The sequence below is a fragment of the Orbicella faveolata genome, unplaced genomic scaffold, assembly GCF_042242905.1.
Source record: "Orbicella faveolata isolate gen_17 unplaced genomic scaffold, um_ofav_v1 contig_1, whole genome shotgun sequence".
Taxonomy (NCBI): Eukaryota; Metazoa; Cnidaria; class Anthozoa; order Scleractinia; family Merulinidae; genus Orbicella; species Orbicella faveolata.
Window position 1 is genome coordinate 26,369,100 of NW_028301536.1, and position 23,401 is coordinate 26,392,500.

General features: G+C 39.6%; 1 protein-coding gene across 1 annotated transcript in view; it reads left to right on the top strand.

The window, feature by feature from the left end:
• The first annotated feature begins 27 nt into the window (after positions 1–27).
• Positions 28–23,401, top strand: part of LOC110043637 (gamma-tubulin complex component 2-like) — a 23,794-nt gene continuing 420 nt past the window's right edge. The window contains exons 1-34 of the mRNA XM_089297891.1: positions 28–145; positions 633–695; positions 1,806–1,881; positions 2,015–2,106; positions 2,454–2,511; positions 2,602–2,757; positions 3,074–3,176; positions 3,302–3,393; positions 3,916–3,990; positions 4,336–4,417; positions 5,855–5,932; positions 6,619–6,686; positions 8,210–8,254; positions 9,479–9,571; positions 10,033–10,094; positions 10,372–10,414; positions 10,740–10,811; positions 11,146–11,206; positions 11,478–11,536; positions 11,648–11,702; positions 12,472–12,622; positions 13,118–13,209; positions 13,829–13,916; positions 14,145–14,215; positions 17,698–17,742; positions 18,094–18,158; positions 19,206–19,276; positions 19,473–19,526; positions 19,878–19,998; positions 20,576–20,668; positions 20,971–21,021; positions 21,535–21,651; positions 22,061–22,277; positions 22,736–23,401. The exon at positions 22,736–23,401 is cut by the window's right edge and continues 420 nt beyond it. Of these exons, the coding sequence (XP_089154017.1) occupies positions 90–145; positions 633–695; positions 1,806–1,881; positions 2,015–2,106; positions 2,454–2,511; positions 2,602–2,757; positions 3,074–3,176; positions 3,302–3,393; positions 3,916–3,990; positions 4,336–4,417; positions 5,855–5,932; positions 6,619–6,686; positions 8,210–8,254; positions 9,479–9,571; positions 10,033–10,094; positions 10,372–10,414; positions 10,740–10,811; positions 11,146–11,206; positions 11,478–11,536; positions 11,648–11,702; positions 12,472–12,622; positions 13,118–13,209; positions 13,829–13,916; positions 14,145–14,215; positions 17,698–17,742; positions 18,094–18,158; positions 19,206–19,276; positions 19,473–19,526; positions 19,878–19,998; positions 20,576–20,668; positions 20,971–21,021; positions 21,535–21,651; positions 22,061–22,277; positions 22,736–22,956 (2,946 nt within the window). The 5' untranslated portion in view covers positions 28–89 and the 3' untranslated portion in view covers positions 22,957–23,401. The remainder of the gene's footprint in view (positions 146–632; positions 696–1,805; positions 1,882–2,014; positions 2,107–2,453; positions 2,512–2,601; positions 2,758–3,073; positions 3,177–3,301; positions 3,394–3,915; positions 3,991–4,335; positions 4,418–5,854; positions 5,933–6,618; positions 6,687–8,209; positions 8,255–9,478; positions 9,572–10,032; positions 10,095–10,371; positions 10,415–10,739; positions 10,812–11,145; positions 11,207–11,477; positions 11,537–11,647; positions 11,703–12,471; positions 12,623–13,117; positions 13,210–13,828; positions 13,917–14,144; positions 14,216–17,697; positions 17,743–18,093; positions 18,159–19,205; positions 19,277–19,472; positions 19,527–19,877; positions 19,999–20,575; positions 20,669–20,970; positions 21,022–21,534; positions 21,652–22,060; positions 22,278–22,735) is intronic.

The window sequence follows — 23,401 nt, forward strand, 5'->3', positions numbered from 1 at the left end:
AGTGGCTCCCATCCAGTTGTTTCTAGGGCGTCTTGATATCTGGTATGTCCCGTGGTAGACTGTGGATGAGTTTAGCTGCCCTTGCATGAATGTGTTCAAGCTCGTTCATGAGAGATGGTGTGCTAGTGCCCCAAACTAAGCTACAGTAAGTGATAGTAGGGACAATGCTGCTGAAGTAAATTGTTTCTAGTGTGCTTGTTGGGAGGTATTTAAATCTTTTAAACTGTCTTACTTTCTTTGCAAAAGATTTGCAGAGGTGTTCTGTGCGACTGTTCCAAGAGAGCTGGGAGTCAATAATGATCCCCAGACATCTTGTTTCGGAAACAACATTCAGGATCTTATCTCCTAGTTTAATGGGTCTTAGCGGGCCATAGAAGGCTGTATGGGATATGATCATATTCTCAGACTTCCCAGCGTGTATAGTTAATTTGTTGTTTCTGCACCAGAGCGAAATCTCTGAGAGGGCTCTGTTTAGACCGTCGACTGCTTCATCTACATTGTTACGGTCAGCGGTGGTCACCAATCAAATTAAAAATGGCGGCAATATGTGATGGCTATGTGGATATTGACGTGGATAATATATTGAGTTTTCTGTTTTCTATCATGAAAAGGTTTTAGTTTCTTTTCATTAGGGAAGTGAAAATGAGCGAATTCAGGATACATCATCACGTCTCGGAGCTTTTGGGCTTGTTGGGGTGAGTTACGCGACTTTGTTAGGTAAAAACCCTCTTTGGGCAACCGAATCTTTAGGCTAAGCTTACATGTATATATGCAGCGTTATGGTTTCAAATTCAAACTAGGGAAGCTCTCAAGAAGTAAACAACCATGACGAACCATAATTCGGTGATACCTTGAGTGTTCAAAGGCAAGATATTATCTTGTGACTTCCGAACTTAAGAAGTTACAGGTTTCTTAGTGGAAATTCATTTCCTGCCAAATTTGTAATTTTTCAATTTGTACAGTTTATGCACCCATCATGATCAATGTTAAGCCCGAGTTAGGGGGGGGGGGGGCGTGCGGGATTTTGACATTTTCTAAAAAGAAAAAAACCCTATTCTAGGGACAACATAGTTGGTAAAAAGTATCAAAATTCTCCACTCTGGTGCAAAGAAAACTCATGACTATAATGTAAACAAGCAGAGAACTGAGAAATTTATTGTACACTAAATTTTATTTTTCTTCTGGCCTGACTTAAATCACTGACTGCTGAAATTCAGATTCACATTAACTGGGCATCAAAGCGACTTAAAAAGCATAGCAAAGTCACCACATAATACTGCCAAAGCCTACTCCTTGCCCTTTTTCTGCACACAAGTTAACAATATTAAGACAGCTGAACAAATTTTAGAGCTTGTTAGATCCAGCAGTTAATCTATCATACAGCTGTTACCCTCAAGAGGAGGACACAAGCACTTTGTTACATATAAGGACATTGTTCTGTCTCAGAGTAAAAGCAGATCCTGCTGCCTTTAACTCCAATAATACTTTGCTGAGACTAGCACAATTCAAAAAATCTTGTTTGTCATCTTTCTCCTTCTCCTTCTTGCAAGCCATGCTTGAACACTATTCTTGTGAATGTGCTATACTCATCAAGTGGCATTACCATGCTGCACCAATCAGAAGCCTTCTTTTTGAGCAAGGAGGTTTTTCAAAATCTTGGGGTTTGCTGCCGAGCATCACTTCGCTCGTCCTAGTTCTAGTGTAGCCAAAATATGGTAAAGTCTTATTCCCACAGGCTATTATTGTTGCAAGGAAGGAATCAGGGTCTATGCAATATACAAAGTAATAAATTTTGCCTCACACAGTGCTAGTTCTGGGGATGGTCCTGAAGTTTATGCTGAGATGTTAACCAAGAACTTGACACCTTATGTGACAACCCAGGTATGCTGTAAAGATATTAGTGGATGGTGACATTTGTCTAGCTTATGAGACTGCAGGTGTTGTGTTCTAATGAAGGGCTAATGCTCAACATCAGCTATCTAGCTGTCTCTTAATGTGTATCTTTTGTTCTCAGGTTTCAACCCATGCAGCTAAAAAGAAGATTGCTGAAACTAGTACTATGCCAAGGGACTTTTTGAAAAAATATGATGAACTGAAGTCTAAAAAGTGAGTACAATCATTGATTTGTACTGTTATAAAGGTGGCTGTTTTTTACAACTTACAGCCATGTTTGCTACTTGTGACAGTTTATTATCATGTTATTATCAAACTGGTTTTTAAAAATAATGTAGACCAAAAATAAATTTACAGCACAGAGCATGTGCGTATGCATAAAAAACAGAACTGCGCCACTTGTGATGTGCCAACAAATTGATAGCCATGTGGATGTAGACATGAAAAGAGAAACTTTCAGCATAATCTTGAGACAAGCTTCACAGTGCATTGCTCAGGTTCATTACACCTCTCCTATATTAACAACATTAAGATAAGTTTGTGTTGATCTTTGTTTTCAGTGTTAGAGAACTTGATCCATTGGTTTATATGCTGTCACGACTGGCTGAGGATAAACAGGTTTGACATTATGAAACAATTTCTTGATATAGTCACCATTTGAAAACCATGGTAGTATGTCCTCATTTTCCCAAAATTACTCTCTTCCAGATGTTGACTTTCCTTGAAAAGAACTCCAAGGAACGTTCCAAGGCACGTCTGGGAGCTGTTTCTGCTGGAGCCAAGTCAAATGCTATGGCAGCAACTGAGGCTATACTAGATGGTGTGCCTGCATCTGGCACCATGTCCCAAACTGAGGTTAATGAGGTAAGTTTCAAGGTGCTTTCTATTACACCATTATGTTATGATATAACATTAAGAGGAAATACACTGTAGCTGAGTAACATACAGTTCGTTCATATTGCCTTGAAAGATTTTGTGTTTTAGAAGTGGTAAATAAGAGAAGATCAGAGTTATCATGAAAAGTGCACATGTATACTCATAGTTGTTCTTTGTCATGGTTAGGCAAAAATAATGACAGCTTTACTTATGGTTTGTCACAGGATGTGGTCACATATCGATCACAATTTGTGTCTGTGTGTAAGCTGGGTCTGGACTGTATATAATTTTTTGTTCACCTTAGCTTCGTACCAAACTTGCCTCTGTAACAAGTAGTGCCAGTCAATCAGGTTCTTCACCTGAAGCTGTACTGAAGGCTTTAAGAGAGAAACAAGCCAGGAGAACTGGTATGTTGGATGAACGTTATGTGCTATATTGGTAAATGTGAGAGTAGAGTGATGTGATGCTGATTTAGTAATTACAATGTCAGTAGTAATTAAAATTAAATAATGATTTTATTTCTATTTCCTAGGGAATTTACCACCGACACCATCCTGGGTCAGTGAGCGGCCTTACTTAAGCAGAGATTATGTTTCTGGGCCAGGCATCAGTCATTCCACGACAGTGAGTATGCAGCACATTGTTGTTTGTTTTTCTGTTATTATCCTAAAGAATGCTGTTCACATAGATGTTGTTGGTCAATTTGGTCTGTAGCTCAGAATGATTTCAACTTAGGTTAATTTGTGTCAAATGGGAAGGGTGCGTCTGGGACCAGTAACTTATTAGACAAACAAATATGAGCAAATTTGCAATGATTGATCCATGACTAGTGGTGATGAAGAAGGACTACAAAGTTGGAGATTAGGTGTTGGTGTTCAAATCTACTTGTAGGTGAGTACAAAATCCAGAAAAAAATCGTGGGGGGGGGGGGGGGGGAGGGGGGATTAGGGCATGGGTTACGGGGATTGATTTGGGATCCCGGGAGGGTGGGGTAGGATTAGGAACTGAGGTTGGGTGGTGTGTATGTTGTTCTTTTTAAGAACCATCAAAAAAGTGAAAAAAAGTTAACTCATTTGAAAAATTTCACTTCAGTTGAAACTAACTACATGTCCTGTCCTGATATTTGTGTTTATGGTTCTTTCACAGCCTGTATCGATTGGAACATTGCCTCTACCAATGCAGGAGCTAGCTATAGTTGAAGATCTCTTATTTCTTATGATGGTGAGAGTTGTTGGTAGTGTTCATCACATGTAAGGAGTTTTTTTTTCCTTAAGTAATCAATCTAGGGACTCACCAAAGAGCATTGGATGATAGCTGTATTCAACCTATATACTGCCTCCTCACAAACTTGCAGCCGTGTAGTTTAATTATTATCTAATGATTTTTGGCACTCTAACTGGATTGCTTGTTAGAAAGGACCACCCTTTTGTAAAGAGGTTTTTAATATAGAAAATTTGGGTGGTATGGTTTGTGTTTGGCAATTTACATGTAATATGATTTAATATATTAATAACAATAATAGTAATAATAATATCATAAATGTCCTCATATTGCTATTTGTTAAAGGGTGTAGAGGGAAAATACCTGCTTGTCAAACCTCTCAAGGACAAGTTTAGTGCAAGGAGTTTCACCATTGACAAGACACTAGGTAATGTGGTTCTTGCTTAGACCGTGTGCCAGGGCTCAATTTATTTAACAAAAAAAATACTTCAGCATTTGGTGGTGGCCAGTTTCTTTCAGTCTTAGTGACCCAGGATAAAAAAGAGGTCTTCAATTTTCTTTAGAGTGTAATGTTAAAACTGTTGTATCACAAAAAGTACTCTGAGTGAGGCTGGAGTCTTCAAATTTGTGGATGGATCTTATATTCACCTTGTCAAACTATTCAAATCTGCTCAGAATTTTCCACTTCTGAGCAAATAGTTCTCTGAAATCCACAATGAAATGAAATTGGGGAAGTGAAATGTAGTCCATTGAATTAAACTACTTGTTTACTCCACAGTACATTGTACATGTAACTCTGTTCTAGTCTTGTATCAAGTAATCAAACCATTTTACAGTGGCCATCCTGGTTTATTTTAAATTGCCACTAGTGTTAGATGACCTGGTAACTGTCAGTTTTTCAGCCCAGGCTGTGTACCTATGGACAGTAACTTAACTAAATCATAATCCAAGGTTTACCAGACTCTGTTCTGTTTTTCACTCTAAAAAGAGAGCTCTTGTGTCTCATGTTTGGTCAGTGACAGTCATGCGATTGTGAAAGTGATACACAGTCATTTATACCATGCCATAGCAAATATACAGCCAATTGGAATACAGGAAAGCTGTTGTGTACTTGGCAGTATCAAACCCAATCTTCCCATCATGCACTGCATTGATTGTGTTAACCACATGGATGATCCAACCTGTCACTTGTATTTTCTTGGTATAATACGCACGAATAGCCCTTTTCACAGTTAACTTTGCTCATTTGCATTACAATAAAATCTAGCATGTATGTGAGGCAATTTCGGGCTATTTTGTAGTTTTAGCCCAAAATTGTGTCGCATCCATGTTGGATTACATTGTAATGCAGATGAGAGAAATTAACCGTGGAAACTGCTATTGTGCTCATTTCGCCTGGAAGCCAGTTCGCCAGATAACAGTTGGCCCAGACTGTAAATAGGTTCTCCCGGGCTGTTAGCTCTGTGGTCAATGGATTAAAGAACGAGAAATACACAGGTTTTGTGTAATTTTATTTCATAATGCCCACAATGTTGTCTTTTTCTCCTTCTTCATACTTTCATTCCAGGCAAACAGACTTATAGCCCGGTTGAACTGACATTGGGCAAACTGGTTATTTGGTGAAACAACCGGTTACCCTACACACTTGCCTTATAGCTTTTGTGTATGTGGACAAAATAGATTGAAGTGACTAGTGAAATATTTCATGGTACACCAGTCGAAAGCGTTGCAAAGCTGTTGTGTAGTTTCAATCCTAGTCATGCCCATCTGTTCACCAACCAGCATACTATATCACTAGTACTCCTTATGAGCAAACTTTGAAATTTCTTTCTTTGCATTACTGATTGGAAACTGTATTCTTCAGAAATATCATTATTGGAACTGGTGCAAAGGATCCTACCAGTATGTTCTCACTATTCAACTATCTGTAGATTCATGGAAGGTACAGAATCATGTGTTTTTATTAGAAATAATTTATTTATTAATAATAGATTGTTATAAAGGTAGTATGTAATACTTGTCAGAAAAAGGTCATGCATTTTTTTCACAGTTGTTTATTAATTTATACAATTTTTTCACCCAACATTTGCTTTAAGAGCAAAACTGTTTTTGGCTGAAATTTGTGTCATTGTCAGTTACAACTGACAGTTGGAGAAGTTTCTGTGGAAGCATGCCGTTCAAATTTAACAACTTTGACTTTTTGCTGAAATCATCTAGTCTAAATAGATTTTGTATGTTGATATAAATTGAGGTATATAGTCAAAACTGACTTAGGAAGTTAAGTACATGTAGTTAAAACGGAAACGGTGTGTAAAATTACTTTTAATTTCATCATCATGCTGACGTAATCATTCTTGTTCTGTAAATCATAAGTCGTACATGTATAAGGCCTTTTTGGGGGCTTTATTCTGCCCTTTCTGTGCCGGTGACTCTGACTTGTTATATCCTACCAGCCTTCTTCCTACATTGACTGTCTTTCTCCATGTCAAATATCACACTTCTCTCAGAGAATGTGTGAACTGTTTGTATTACAGAAATCCCTTTACGGAAGGTTATTTTTCTATTATTGCTTAAATAAAGTTATCATAAAATCTTAATGCAATTTTACACTTTTTTCATCTTTTGCAGCTAAATCATCTTTTGAACATGGCCTTGTTAACCATGCCTTGTGTGCAGCAATGAGGACATTATTGAAGGTTATCTGCTCACTTTTCTTTTAATCTGAACGTTAGTGTGTACACTTAAACCAAGTATTCAGTAAAACTTGGTTTAAGGACGTTTGTGCGAAAATTTTCCAACACTGATTTTTTTTTCTTAGACTTTTACCACTGTGGGATGATGAGTTAGTTATGTCAGCAATGTAAAAAAAAAAAATGGGGGGTCACTGACTTTGTTTTGGAGACAACATGCCTGGAAGAACACCGCAAATCTGAAAAAATTGGGCTTCGTTAATGAGTAAGGTCACAGTGTCTGTAAGCCCAAAAATATTGCAATTAGAAGTTTGAAGTGAAATGTTCTCTGCTAAATATTGTTTAAGTGGACCTATTTAGTAAATCTAGTTAACTGGCATTTAGTGACCATAGTTTCACACGCCTTGTAGCCGCAAAATGGCAGGATTCGATGTTCCGGGGACAGAAATCTTGAAATTTTTTTAACTTCCCACATTGATTTTTTGTTCAATTTGGACAATGTGGCGATAATTGTAAATAAAATCTGTTTCTGGAAAGAAAAATAGGGGTCACCGAACGTCGAAGATCATTAAATCCAGGCAAAGCTATAGCAATGGCCATCTGCCCTATCACTGTTCATTTTATTACTTAGCGCACGCGCCCATGCATGACGTGGTATGTGAATTTGCGTGCACAGTAAGGATGCGCAGAAACAGTTAGCGCGAATGTCCTTAAAGTGTCTATACAGCCAACAGGGGTTTATGCTGTTTTGGTATCTTTATAATGTGTAAGAAGGTATTCTAAGAAAAAATATTGGATTCCGACATTTTAACACCCAAAGATCTAACTTCAAAGTTCCCGCTTCATCCACGCCCAATGAAGTTGACCGTGAGTCAGTGCAAAAAAAGAGTCTGGGTTTCTGAATGGGTCGTGACATCAAGCCAGGAATTGCCAAATCCTGCTAGTTCAGGTCGCTATTGTTTCAGTAGTGGTTAGGAGTTTTTGTCGACAAAAAGCAAACAAACCGAAGTTGGTGAAACAATGCGCGTTGTCAATCAAGCAAAATAAAAACATGAAGCTTTGAGACGTTCCTGAAGTGACATCATTCATCACCAACCTTTCATTATGCAGTCAACTTCATTGGGCGTGGTCGAAGTGGGAAATTTAAAGCTTGATTTCAGGGCAAAAAAGCACCAGAATTAATTTTTTTTGGTTTGAATACATTTTTAGATGTTATAGAGATACCAAAACCACAAAAACCCTGTTGGACGTATAGAAACTTTAAGGATCCTATCAGATCTAAACTATCAGTCTTTATGGTTTTCATATTCTTGCTTATTACAACTTAGCATTCCGTCAAGTGCTCAATATATTTTTTAAATTTTGATTGTGATTATCATAGTAGATTTTATGTAACTGACAATCCTACTGAAAAGTCATTTTCCCTGGAAGAGATCTTAGAATGACAAGAAACATTATCAGTGGGTGTACTGTATAGTATGCAAGTGACTATATTAAGTTATCAAATAAATGATGCTGTTTCTTTTAAGGAATACCTCATTCTTGTAGCACAACTGGAACATCAGTTTAGATTAGTAAGTACAAATTTACCTATCAAAAAGAATGGAGCACTCAGATGTGTTTTGCCTAAGAAAAACACACCAGTGATATAATATTATATTTTATTATATGGAGAAGAGTGTTTTACTGGGAACTAAACCACTCGTAGATTCCATACGCCACTTCATCCGGGACCCGAGTGGCGTATTTTCCGTATGTCACCTTTGTGAGTGTCGTATCGTTCAATGAAGTCACGATTCCCGCCTTTTGCTTTTGTTGAATTGGTTTCTCCATATAATAAAAAGAACATTACACGGTGGCGAGAAGATATGAATTTTATGTTCTCGTGGCAAGAACAATATCTCACTCATTCGCTTCGCTCACTCGTGAGATATTGTTCTTGCCACTCGAACATAAAATTCATATCTTCTCGCCACCGTGTAATATCCTCTATATCTAAGTACCACACTATGTATATATAACCTTTACTTACCTGTACCCTCAGCAATGTTTATAGCACGAGTACTAGTGGGGCCAAGCAAACAACTGAAACAAGTAATTCAAATTGAACGTAACATTGTTAAGAATCCTAACTGGCTGGAGGCAAACCAGTTGGCTATTTACAAGCGTGGTCGAGGATTTGAACTCGGGGCTACTGAGAAACAAATCCAGGTAGTGGTCAGAGTGGGACTTGAACCTGGGGCCACTGGATTGCGAGTCCGACATGCTGACCACTCAGCCACGCTGCCTCCTTAGTAGAATTTACCATACCCAAATTTGCAATTAGCCAATAGGAAGCCATGTCTACTGTACTGAATAGATATCCTGTGATAATCAAGTCACTGACCTTATATGGCTACTATATCATGGTCACTTGGCTGAAATTGGGTACGGAAAATACTTTTTGATAGTAATTCTATCTTTGTTGGCATGGCTGGGCAGTATATCAGACCTGTTTGGTCTCCCCATGGATATTTTGGCTTCACTACTTGTATGTCTTATGAAAATACAGTATGAACCATGGCTTAACCAAACTTGCCTGATAAGCTGCCTAAGTAAACCAAAAAGTTATGATAAGGTATAAATATTACTTTCGAATAAAATTAGTATATGGCAGTGAGATGGTACATGTTGCATGGCAATGTGATTTGGGTATTGAACTTGAAATCCAGAGTTTTTCAGTCAGGAATCACCAATGATCGGCCAGTTTGAGTTTAAGTGTGCACCGTATCACCCTTTTTGCAATTAAATTGTTTCAGGGACAGCTGTCACTACAAAAGTTGTGGTTTTACATCCAGCCATGTATGAGAACAATGGAGATATTGTCATCCATAGCAGTGGCAATTGATAAGGTAATTAACCTAAGTGGAGTGCTAAATGGCATGTACGTTGTTTATTATTGTGGGAGGTACAGTGTATAGTAGCCTAGTGATTAGTGCCTCTGGATCAGGCAGTGTGGGTTTGAACTCTTACCCAAGGGTTGTTGTGTTGTGTTCTTTGCCAAGACTCTTTACTCCCACAGTGCTTCTCTCTGCTAGGCATTTAAATTTAATGTGTGTGTGTGAGAGGTGGAGGGGGAGGGGGCTGGTAAAAGTTTGGACGGTTAAAACTTGGATGGACTAGCATCCCATCCAGGGGGGGGGGGGGTACAAATACTTCTAGCTGCCCTCTAGTGGCTATGAAAATCAGAGAGAAGCCTTTGCCTGGTGGGCCAGTAGGTGTAAACACAGACTGGGGTTTGTTTCATCCTCTGTCAATTTGTGTTAGCTTTTATCCTGTAATTTTAACCTTACCAGATCATTTTCTTTTTTAGGGAAGCTGTAAAGGAGGTGCTGTACTGACATTGTTACATGAAAAGACTGTGGGATACACAGGGTAGGAATTAATTTATTCAAGATCCTTAATCACCAGTCTTCATACTCGTATAACGATCATAGCATTAATTTTTCTGCTGTTCTACTCTCAAAGTGCCAAATAACTGACATGCCTTGATCTTTGATCAAAGTTCTGAAATATAGAAACTCCTTTATAAAATTGATACAGGATAAAAGGAAGCTTGCTTGTGAGAACCAGAGCTATTTCCATTATTGTTACGTGACAAAATTAATGATGCTGTGTTGAATTGATATCAGTCTTTGAATACTTCACATAGGGACAATAAATCACAAGACCTTTGTTTGTTCCTCACACAGGCTGTAAGTATGACAAGCTACATGTTGTCTGTTGCGGTTATATCATTCAGTAATGTTAATACATGTATAATTTCAGGTCTTACAAAAGTGAGATGGGATAGGAAGTGTGTATGGACATATTCATACTGTGTAGTTGTGCAACACGTTTGAGTGGTATACTATGGAATATCCCATGAGTCACTTGTACATTTTCTCGGCAACAAGCCTTTTTTATACCATGCCATAGCGTCCAGTTCTTGGTCCTTAGGAAGCCGTGAAGAGAAACATGTGTACATATGCACAAATAATTTTTACCTCTTACTACCTATCCGTCATTATCCTGTTGCAGGCTTGTGTTCCGTATTTTGATATTCTTGAACAGTGGATTTACAAAGGAATTATCAGTGATCCATATTCTGAGGTACATGTAATGAGTTACAACTAACGATGTATATTGAAGGAACTCAGTCACGGTTTGCGCATATTAAAAAGTTTAGCCTCAATTTTTCAAATTCGTCGTTTGTAATCCGTGTCAATCTTCTCCATCCTTAGCCATCCTTGTTCCATTATGGTTTATTATTAGCTCTTTGGTGTTTTTTTTTTATCTTATTGAACTGTTATTTTCAGGTTTCCTACCATTTAAAGGTAGTTTTTTATGTGGCCAAAATAACTCAAAATACCGTGACTGATCTCCTTTAAGTTCTTCTTTTGTTGTTACTGCTGACAAAAATGTTTCATGTGCATTTTTCTTTCAGTTCCTTGTGGCAGAGCATGGCTCTGTTCAAAAGGAAAAAGTCACTGAAGATTACAATGATGCATATCCTTTGAAAGTCAGAAAAGATGATTATGAAATAAATATTTACATTTACAGATTTTAGAAAAACTAAATTCCTAATATTTGTACAGCATCAGAAAGATGTGATTCAATCATCAAGCTCATAATAAAGCATATTTATATTTTTTTGCACATGTATACAGAGCCAATTTCAAAGAATAAGTTATGTTAAAATGCATAGCAATTAGTAAGAACTGAATGAACAGTTTATTTTGCAATGCTTGTTGCTGATGTTTTCTTTAACTTTTCGTACCTACTGGGAACAACGATATACAGTTGTCAGAGAGAACATTCCTGTGTTTTTAGAGAAGGTAACAATATAATCTCAATTTGTTATTGTTGTAAGATATCTTCAGGATGACTGAGTACGATCTACGTTTTCACGGCAATTTCTCAGTTTCTCCGATTGATCAATTTGCTAGGTTGCACACAAGATTCTCAGCACAGGAAAGTACTTGAATGTTATTCGGCAGTGTGGTAAGTTTGGGACAATTGACAGAATGTTCTACAGAATTCATTGTTAGCACAATTATGGGAGGTGTCTTAGAAGTGAAGTGTTTGTATGTGGTGGTGATTATGGCAAAGTGACACTTCCAAGAGGTGTCCTTCTTTTGGGATTGTCTGTTTTCTGTGTGCAGAAGTTGAACCATGAAACAGTAATTGATTCACTCATGAATACATTTTCTTTCTCCATGCTCTCTGTTTCCATGCCTCCCCTCCTGAGGCTCCTGAGGGAAAGCAGCTAAACATGGTTCTTCCAATCTAGCATAACTCTGTGCTTCACGATATGAAATTTTCTCTTTGTTTTTTCCAGCAACCCAAATTTTTTAACTCCTTCGACAGCAAAATCTTCCCCCTTAAACTCTTAGCTCTCTTTCATTTGTCAACTATACACCGTGTAGATTAACTATTCTAGCTTGTGTGCGACTTAGTTTGGATTAATTGGGGAGGCTGAAATTTATATTTACTATTTATTATTTACTATTTAATGAAATGTTAATGCATTAAAAAGATAAATTAAACAAAAGAAAGAAACTGTGCAAAACAAGAGTGGCTCAAAAGAGCAGTGTAATATTGCATCAAAAGTTGGCTTCACTGAACTGCCTATAAAGAAATGTGACCATTTAATAAGAGTATTAGTAGAGTTGTTTCATCCTTTTGATACTTTAGTATTTTTAGTTGTTTTTGTATAGTATATGGAAGTTTGACTGTTTTCCTAACAAATTGATGTGATCTTAAAATGCAGGTCAAAACGTGCAGTGCCCAAATGCTGATGAGATCATCTACACTCTTCATGAGAGAGAATATGTGGAAAAAATTGAAAAAGCTTACAGTTATGCTAGCAAGACCTTGTTGGATCTGCTCATGGATGAACGGGCATTAATGGCTAGACTAAGGTATGGTATTAGGTTTATTTTCTGAATTCTCAAAGCTGCAATACTCTATTGTCTTTGTGGATATATGAATTTATTAATAATTAACTACTGCATTGCTAAATGGAGGTTGGGTGCCTGGGACATCCCGGAGCTTCCACCATTGGCAGCCAGCTCCTAGATGAAGACTGCTCCTATGGCTGGCAAATCCTGGCAACTGAGCCATGAGCCCCCACATGGAAGAGGAGACAGGCACCCATCACAGCAAATTAACAGTGGGAAAAGGGAGGGAAGGGAGGGGGAACGCTTGAAGATGTGCTCCCATACAAAACAAAGCTCACTGTAAAATGCTATTGCTGTGAAGGCTGCTGACACATCTTAGTCAACGATCACATGGAATCCTGATGCATGCACATGTCAAAACACTACTGACAACTATGGGAACACAGGTGCTCTTTGTTGTTAAATTGCATTGAACTGCATCATATACTGTATGTTTGATGAATATTTTCACTCCAGGTCCATCAAGCATTACTTTCTCATGGATCTTGGAGATTTCTTTGTTCAGTTCATGGATCTGGCTGAAGATGAGATGAAGAAAAACATGGATGGTATCCTTTCCCTAAAGTATAGCACTGTGATGTGAAATCACTCTTGTTCATTTTGCTTGAAATATTGCTGTTCTTGAATAAGTTATTTTAGTCTCAAATTCTAACTGAAGAAATCAGAAACGGCAGTTGACATGTTGGACTGACATTGCTAAATTTGTGAGTGATATCTTAGTTGTTAGGGTCAGCTTCACTGGCCTACTTTATCAAAAAAAGTCAGTAGAATAGAAATAATTCCACTAGATGAGAGAATGTTTAGTGTTTGGAGCTTGGTAGCAGGTACAAAATTTTTACAATGTATTGTTGTAAATGTTGCTTGTTGGATTATCTTACTTAGTTTGCAGCTTATGATTTAAGTCAATGTTACTAATTTTTACAATTAGAGCATGCTGCCTTATTACCATCTTACTATTGTGACTTTCTTACTACCATTGGGCAATGTTGGGCAAAACTATGTGACAAAATTCTCCATTGGCGATAGCCTCCTACGTAGATGCTCTTTGGGCTTGTCACGCAATCTTTCTCCCCCCATGAGCCCAGCTACGTTAGCGGCAGCTTGCAGAGAAGGTTAACATCCTAGCTTTTAAACATCATTTTGTTCCTTGATTCAGTGTTTGTCCAGATATAATGCCTTCGAGACTAGAAACGTTGTTAGAGCTTGCTTTACGAACAAGCACAGCCAACAGTGACCCATATAAGGATGACTTGAGGTAAAGATCTTATGGCTTAGTCACTAGATCCAAAGTACATCTCTAACTACTGTTGCCCATGTTAGTTACTTCCAAGGTTGCTTTGCCAGATTTCCCCCCAAACCTTTTTTTTTTCCGTGGTTGACTCAACTCAATGGACCGATGGCTTTTTCCTGTCCGGTAGCTTGGTAGGATGTAAACGAAGATTTGTTTGGCTTAAATACCTCACTGTAATTGTTTTCTTCGCAGAGTTGATTTGCTTCCATATGATCTCATCACTCAACTGTTTCGCATCTTGTCTGTGGCATATGACAGTAGAGGTAATTTGTTGGTGGTACTTTGTTAATTTGAAGTACCGTTAGCAGTTGGAGTCTCCCATGGAAACCAAACCAACCATAAAGGACTGTAAACTGAGCCACGTGATTAGTTTTACAAGGTTTTTAGGTCCACTTGTTGTTCACAACAAAGTTACAGAATATTTGGCGTTTGGGAATTTGACTTTGACCCTGGTTTAGAGTTCCGTGGCAAATCGCAATCGTCTGGTGTAACCATACTGCTCAAAAGGCGGATAACTTGTTAACTTGGATTGCTTTTAAATTGCAAGTTAGTAGTGTATAAACTAATCTGTAATGCTGTAAACATTCCTTGCTTGTATGAATAACATGATCTGCTTGAAGAATATCAACTTAAAGTAATTGTACTTGTGGCTGATGGGTTAACACCAGCCCTTCCCTATATATAGTCAGTACTTTCGTGTGTTAACTACTACAGAGTACAATGCCCACTGACTGTATCCTGACATTTCAAACAAATGTGCAAACGACTTATGACTAGTTGTGTTTGCTACCGTCTTCATCAATAATAAAGTGTATTATCGTTTGTCTCACGATGTAGTCACTTGAGATGTAGATCGCGACGTTTCGACTGCTTACTGCTAGTCTTCTTCAGGCGATAAGGTCGACTGATTGCACGGTATCATTTATATCACAAAGGTCGGCTGTGATTGGTGCATTTCGATCCTCCTATTGTTCCATTGTTCCGGCGAGTAGCTGTTCCCTCAGTGGTCCGCTGTTGTACCGTTCTCCTGTTGTTGTGTTTCTTGATCGTGGGTATCCAAGCTTCAGGAATTTCAATTCCGCTATCCCTGTTGATGTTGTTAGGGTGAAGTCTTATGTGAATAGCTTCCTTGACCCTACGTGTGTACCAGTGAGGATCTCGATCAATAAACTTGACCTCATTCCAGATAGGATAGTGGCCGGTCTCGTGGGTGTGTTCAGAAACGGCGGAGGTCTGGGTACGGGCGAGTCGTATATCCCTGTCGTGTTCTTTGATCCTCTCCTGCATAGATCTCCCTGTTTCCCCGATGTAGACTTTGCCGCACTCACAGGGAATCCTGTAGACAACACCATCTTGTTTAGCCGGGTTGACGGTGTCCTTTGGTCGCACTAAGTGTGACCGAAGTGTCGTGTCGGACTTAAAGACGGTGCGAATGCGTTGTTGTTCTAGGCAGCGGCGGAGAGACTCCGAAACTCCTTGGACATAAGGTAAAACGGCGGTGGATTTAAATTCCGCGACAGGCTCTCTTCTTGGGGTTGTTCGTGCCTTTGTGATCTTCTGTACAAAAGAGGAGGGATATCCGTTAGTCTTCTGTTTCTCCTACAACTTTTGTTGACAAAACAAAGTGGGTTATCAACTTGTCATCCAGGACCCTTAACGAAGCTGAGGTGTCCTTACTGAAGAAAGGTCTAAATTTCGCCGTGACTCCTACGAGCGTCCCAGCCACCGAGATCATCCCCGAGATTGAGTCAGCAGTCAGGCCACTAGATGCGGAGCGAGCAGACACAGTCAGGAGATCCGTCAACACCATCCTTCAACAGGCACATTGAATTTCGTATTAAGATCTACGTACTTCCAGTACAACGGATCGATTTACGAACAACGAGACGGCACGGCCATGGGGAGTCCTGTATCCGCGGTTATTGCTAATCTCTACATGGAGATATTTGAAGAACAAGCAATAGAGTCCGCACCTTACAAGCCTAAGATCTGGAAACGCTACGTAGATGATACTTTCACCGTCTTGGATCGGGATAGAGTTGACGTCTTCCTGCAACACCTGAACAGTCAACAACCATCAATCCGTTTCACCATGGAGATCGAGAACAACAACAAGATCGCCTTTCTCGACACGTCAGTTTACAGAGAACCTGATGGCCGCCTTACCACCAGTGTCTACAGGAAACCAACACATACTGATCAGTACCTAGCGTATGATTCACACCACCCTCAGTCAGTAAAGCGCGGTATTGTGAAGTGTCTGTACGACCGGGCTAAACGTCTCGTGACCAAACCATCAGTAATCGATGGAGAGAAGAAACATCTGTCATCTGTACTTGTTTCTAACGGATATCCCTCCTCTTTTGTACAGAAGATCACAAAGGCACGAACAACCCCAAGAAGAGAGCCTGTCGCGGAATTTAAATCCACCGCCGTTTTACCTTATGTCCAAGGAGTTTCGGAGTCTCTCCGCCGCTGCCTAGAACAACAACGCATTCGCACCGTCTTTAAGTCCGACACGACACTTCGGTCACACTTAGTGCGACCAAAGGACACCGTCAACCCGGCTAAACAAGATGGTGTTGTCTACAGGATTCCCTGTGAGTGCGGCAAAGTCTACATCGGGGAAACAGGGAGATCTATGCAGGAGAGGATCAAAGAACACGACAGGGATATACGACTCGCCCGTACCCAGACCTCCGCCGTTTCTGAACACACCCACGAGACCGGCCACTATCCTATCTGGAATGAGGTCAAGTTTATTGATCGAGATCCTCACTGGTACACACGTAGGGTCAAGGAAGCTATTCACATAAGACTTCACCCTAACAACATCAACAGGGATAGCGGAATTGAAATTCCTGAAGCATGGATACCCACGATCAAGAAACACAACAACAGGAGAACGGTACAACAGCGGACCACTGAGGGAACAGCTACTCGCCGGAACAATGGAACAATAGGAGGATCGAAATGCACCAATCACAGCCGACCTTTGTGATATAAATGATACCGTGCAATCAGTCGACCTTATCGCCTGAAGAAGACTAGCAGTAAGCAGTCGAAACGTCGCGATCTACATCTCAAGTGACTACATCGTGAGACAAACGATAATACACTTTATTATTGCATCTACCACGATGAATAACAACAACCTTTTCCTCGACATCTTCATCAATTTGGCGAGTCCATATAACACCACTCAATGCTTGATACATGAAGTAACGTAATAATAAAGTGAATGCTTTCTTCTTGCTAATATAATTTGCTAACTCTTGCTATTTTGTCTTATACATTTAACAACATTACAAATTAAATTCCTTTCTTCCATGTAACTATGCTATCTAACAGCCATGCCTTCAATAGCTATGAAAAAAGTTCTCGCGGTATTGCCCCTTCTTGAAAGAACAGGGCTTCCAGGTAGAGTAATAACTCATTAATGTAACTTAATTTCATCTTTACTGATAGATTTGTTCTTCCACCATTGCACATAAATTAATATTAATATCCGCCGTCACTCTGACCGTTAACAGTATCGCTAGAAAATTTGCTTACTGTGAACAGGAAAGTGGTCAAGCCGCAATTTAAAGTACATGTAGGTGTTGAATATTTTAAATTGTTTCTTTATTTTCTAGAAGTCTACCCAGGTCTTTGTGGTTAATTTGCCAAACATTGACTGTAGAAGGAATGTGCAGCTCGTTTTGGTTCAATAGATTGTTTTAATTTTACCGCTGTGTTCTTTCAGGTGCAACAGCTTATAATCAAGATCCAACAGAGCTTCAGATTTCAGGTTAGTATTTTTGTTAGCTTGTACGACAGTTTTCTAACAAATTATCTATATAATCAAGCTGCACATTACAAAGGCAACCAGATTTGTGGTCATTTTGGATAATTTGTTCGAAAACTATGGTCAACCTCCACGCTTTTTATTCGGTAAATTTGTAGGAAATTTTGTCTTGGCTAGGGTAGTCGCACTGTAACAAAAATAATCAGTTAAAATGTAACATGCACGCACGCACCAATCCTTGTCTTCATAAAACATCCTTAAACCGTCCACCTCCGTCGCTTTTATTTTGTCCCAAGGGGTGGTACTGATAGGGGCTGTTGTATAGAGGTCCAACTGTGTTTTGTTCTTTTGTAGGACTTGAAGCATTCTCATTCGATTACGTGGTGAAATGGCCCGTGTCATTAATTTTAAGTAAAAAGGTACGCATCTGACTTTCTTAGTCTTGAAAACTGCAACTTGCAAGTATCTTCACAAATATGCCTTTAGAGAGCATTGTCATGATATATCAGGGCTTATTTTTCGATGTACATACAATGGAACCCAGCTGATCCAACCACCAACAGACCACAAAAATTGATCTGGTCATTTAGTAGAACTCCGTCTTTTGACTACCTGGTTATTGCCGCCACTTTCGTTAGGCTAGGTTAAAGTAAACAGTTATTTCCTTATTTAAGAATCCTTCTAATATGACCACCTAGGTAATACTATGTTAATAATTCTTGCGTGAGACACGTGACTCCCACAGTACCTCCCTCTTCCGAAGTGTATATTTTAAATGTGTACCGGCGGATTGAATGCTAGGGGGTAACCCTGTGATGGACTAGCATACCATCCACGGGAGAGTAGAAATTCCCCTGGTCCCTTCCTGCTACGGAAACCGGAGATAAGCGCCGGCCTGATCGGCTACTTGGCTTGAATGCAGTCTTTTTAATACCTACTGAACACTGAGGAGGCTATGTTAAGGGCTTCTGCTTAAACAAGAAAATAATTGACTTAGCTTCGTTCCAAAGCAGGTTGCTGTGATAAAAAGGTGGTCAGAAGGCGGGGCATGCTATTTCAACATTCAGATGAAACGACACCTCAAATTATAAATTCCCCATCGATAGAAGCAACAAAAAAAGAAAAACAGCAAATAGTTATAAGCCATATTGAGACGAGAATGGTTAAGACTGTGGAAGATTGACAAGAATTACGATCTGATGCTTGCTCTTAGTAAATTTACTCTTGTTAGGAATGTATCGAGCCAAGTGTCCCATACTACCGTCTGGAGCTTTTTCCAGTTACTGTAGTATCAAGTGGCTAACGGTATTTCTACTCCGCCCTGGATGGAATGCTAGTTCATAGCAGTGTTACCCCAATATTAAGACCCCCAGTTCCCTTTTGTCATCCCTTTCATATACCTGGTTGGGGTGATGCAGGTGTAAAGATAATAATCGAACTGTATTACTTAAATCTGGTTTTTAAAGGCCTTGACGAAGTACCAGATGCTGTTTAGACATTTGTTTTATGCCAGACACGTGGAAAGGCAACTATGCAAGTAAGAAATAAACTGTATTAGTCTTTCAATTGATGTTATTATAATTTTCTTCAAACCTGTTCTGTGTTGTTCTTCGCTGACTGTGGAAGAGCAAAGAGGGTTGAGTGAGGTGATCATTAACAATCATTCAGTAATGATGTTGTGTAAATTTATAGATTGTCAGATTTATTGCCTGCTGTCTTTGATTATTATTTAGTGTTTGGGTTAGCAACAAGCGAGCAAAGCAGTTTACGTTGAACTCTTCACCATGGTAAGACGCACTATATGAATTTCAAACTCTATCCTTACGTTTGTACCATAAAGCTATGTTGAAATATCGCAGAAAGCAGAGGTTAACGTGAAAACTTAATGTCAACCATCGTCGTAGAAGTGAGTGTTATTATTTTGCAAAGGAATTACTTAGTCCCAGTGAAAAACCAAATTCTTTAAAACCCCAATCCCGAATCTTCCAAATGTTTGGTCTTTTGTATCAAATGAATTATATCGAAGAAAAATGTTGAATAATAGGTTATCCAGCTTCACTTAAGCGGATACTTAACTGTTAACTCAGCGTTATATTTAGCATAACGCTCTCTAATACAAATTCGTGTGATGACGTCAGGTATGCGGCTGCGTTTGCTTTACGTCAGCGGATGCTACACTTTGTACAAACCTACGAGCACTACATGATGTTTGAGGTCCTGGAACCCAGCTGGCATATCATGGAGAAAAGCCTCAAAACGGTATGAGACACGTGACTAATTATCCAGTAAAGCTGCATTTGAGTTCAAAGGATACTCAAGGTGACACGGATACAAATTATAACGTAAAGCCTGCGTATGGCTATATTGCAGCACCAAGTCCTGAGATACCGATTGCTACTTACATTTGAAACTTTCAAGTTTAGTTAGGTAGTTTCCGAGAGACCGTTTGCCTCTGTTTCAAAATGAGTCTTCTTGCGTTCCTTAATTTTAGACATTTTAACTCGGCCGGACTGGGCTGGACTAGGCTGGACTGGGCTGGGCTGGGCTGGGCTCGGCTGGGCTAGTAAAATGGTATCAAAAAGAAGATGCTCTACTTGGTTAGTTCCCATTATACAGTTTAGTTGAACTAGTTGTAGAGTTCAGCAAAGGCAAAAGCAAACTAAATTTAGAAAATTACTTTCACAAGTGATTTAGAAAGTTCTCTAAAAAACGACTTTAAATTGAAGTTCTTTTGCGCCTAAAGTCATCTTTGTTTCTCCTTAGATGAGATAAATTGTGGTAATAGTTTTTAACATTTCAGTTATTCATTTAGTCGTGTTATGTTCTTTATACACAGGTAACAAATATTGATGGTGTTCTGGAGAACCACAACGATTTTCTGGACCGTTGCCTGAAGGACTGTATGCTTACAAACCTAGAACTGCTTAAGGTAAGGGTAGTAATGAATTTTCTATTTCTGGTTTTTGGACAATAAGAACGATAAACAGTTACTGAGAAGAAAAAAAAGGTAAAAGTTGGAAGCAGAGAAAGGAGAGCAGCTTTTTCGAGCTTCGAACTTTTCGATGCAAATGCCTTTGTTGTACTTGTTTAATATACTACTTGTAAATAACAAAGTGAACATTAAAAGGAGAGATGGTATTCAGAGAGGCAATATACCTCGAGGAAAACGTTCAGCTGTGTTAGTACGGTTCAGCCATCTTCACACTAAGGTGCTTTATTGTTTGATCTCAGGTTGTGAGCAAGTTGATGTTGGTGTGTGTGACCTTCACGAATTGTATGCAGGTAAGATTGATGTCATTTGTGCTTTTTTCTTATTACCAAGAAGACTTCAAACTCTCTGTTTTGTGGGCCAGCCTGGGTAACCATGGCGACAAGTTGAATTTTCTTCGTTCACATCAAACTTTTTTTGTAAAACGTGGATCAAAATCATCTGGTGCAGGCGCCCCGTCTCTAATAAGCGCCCTCTCTTGAGTTATCAAAAGTAAATAAGAGCTCCGGTAGCCTGCGCCACAGACAGTCGACACCGCTGGTATAGAGGATTTTGTGACACGTCCGGCTGCACCGCAGACTACGCTCCGAGCGCTAAATGAAATCATTACGGTGCCCAATTTGTTTGGCTCCTGACGTTTTTAAATGGGCCCACGTTTCGCAAAACACAGGAAAATCAAGCTTGACTGATGCGAGTTGCTTTGTTGTGGATGATCCACTGTGTAACTTGCGTGCTAGCGTGGCTGATTTTGTACCATGTGACCAGGTCGCACAAAAAGCTTAGTGACTTTGTATTGTTTTTGTCAGCGGTTTACCCAGAGCACAACCGTAGAGTCACAAGAGAGTGATGCTCCAGGAGTGAGTCCAATGAATAAGAAAGGCCCGCCACCCAGAGAACAAGAGAAGAGGAGAACAACTGCTAAGGTACTCACTAGCTCTCAACTGCGGTAACGTTACACAGTACTTTTCTTTCTCTTCTGTTTATGTAATTTTCACGAGCGGGACATTGACGGAAGACACCATCTTTGGGCCGTTATTCCGCCAACTGCAATATCCCACAATGGCCTTTTTCGTAGGCTCGATTACCAGCCGCTGATCGGGAAAGGAGCCGGTAGACCGGACTCGAGAGAGCGGCGGAATCGAGCCTACCTTTTTCAGCCCAGTTCCGTTAAGCTATAATGTGAAACGCTGTTATGCAAAACACCAACTTTCCCGGCGAGTGCAAAAAGGAAAAAAAACTTACCTTCTTCGTCACTTCTTCTGCAATTTACAGCTCTCTTTGCCATCATAATCGCAACCATTATCTTATTGTTGTTTTCATGTTTGTTTGTAGATTGTCTCTGAACATGTGGACAAAATGATCAGTGGCGAGGATTTTGAGCGCACCATTCAGAACTTCGACAGCAATTTTTCTCTACACCTGATGGATTTGCTGGAGAAGCTGAGCCACTACTCTACAATAGACTGTGAACATCAGATGTTGAATATTATCGCTAGGCTTGATCATAATGGATATTACACTGCTCAACTCGAGAAAAAGGCAGCTGAAGGTGAGACTGACTCCAGTTTCCTTATCACCTTATTGGCCCACTAATGAGAAGTGAACAAAAGTGCGCGCGAGAGAAAATGAATGCGAATCTTCGCCTCGCGCACAACGACCAGCACATAGTTGCTTTTTTTCGTAGGACTGTTTTCAGGCTGCAATACCTCCTAACTTTAAGAGGCTGTGTGTGCGGGCTTTTTTGGAGGGTGGGAGGCGGGGGGGGGGGGGGGGTGGGGTGGGGGAGGCATCGCCGGTCATTCATCGTTCGCTGTTCACTGTTTTGGACCTTAGTTTGGGTCTGATTAGAACTTATTCACCCCTTTCCGACCTAATCCCGTTACTATATAATTTAGTGGAACGACGATCAAAAAACTGCCAGCGTCTGTTATAACCTTAAACTTTAATGCTCAGTTCAGGACAACACGAAACGTTATATCTTTTTTACTTTACATCTCTACCAACCAGATACGAGTAGTGCCAGTGGATCCTCGGCATCCAAGACCTTGCTCAAGTCCTCCTCCTCGTCTTTGCTATCAGCATCAACTGAGAATGTGGCAGATGGTACTTTGGTGACAGCTCCAACGCGCTCAGCGGTTTCTGTAGATCTGTTCCCAGGTGCAAAGAGCCATTTAGTAAAACCAGTCTCCCTTTCTGACTTGTCAAACGGCAAAGGAAACAAAAAGTAACGTTTCAAAGTGAAGTGAGCGAGTGGTGATGCTACAGGCCAAATACATATGAACAGTAGAAGTTATTTAGTTTCACGTTGGTAAAGAAGATATGCGACTTCTTGTAAATACGAAAGATTTAATTTAAGTAGTAGTATTTAAGTAGTGATGAGAAGTTACCGGTGATACAACATATGGAAAGCCTGTCATCTATGTTATCAGAATCAAATCAGAGCTATCGCTCCCCTTCTTACAGCAATGGAAGGGATTATCGGAAGGAATTATGGAAGGAATCAGAGCTGTGAACAAGAAAAGGGACAAGGCACTCCCTCTCTTAGCTTTCCCCGAAATTCTGATTTGTATTGTTTGTAGGTTTTATAAGGAACATAATGGAGTTTTGTATTCTTTAAAGAAACTTAACACTTGACGCAGTACAAAAATGCGGGCAATGTTACCGTGCGCTCAT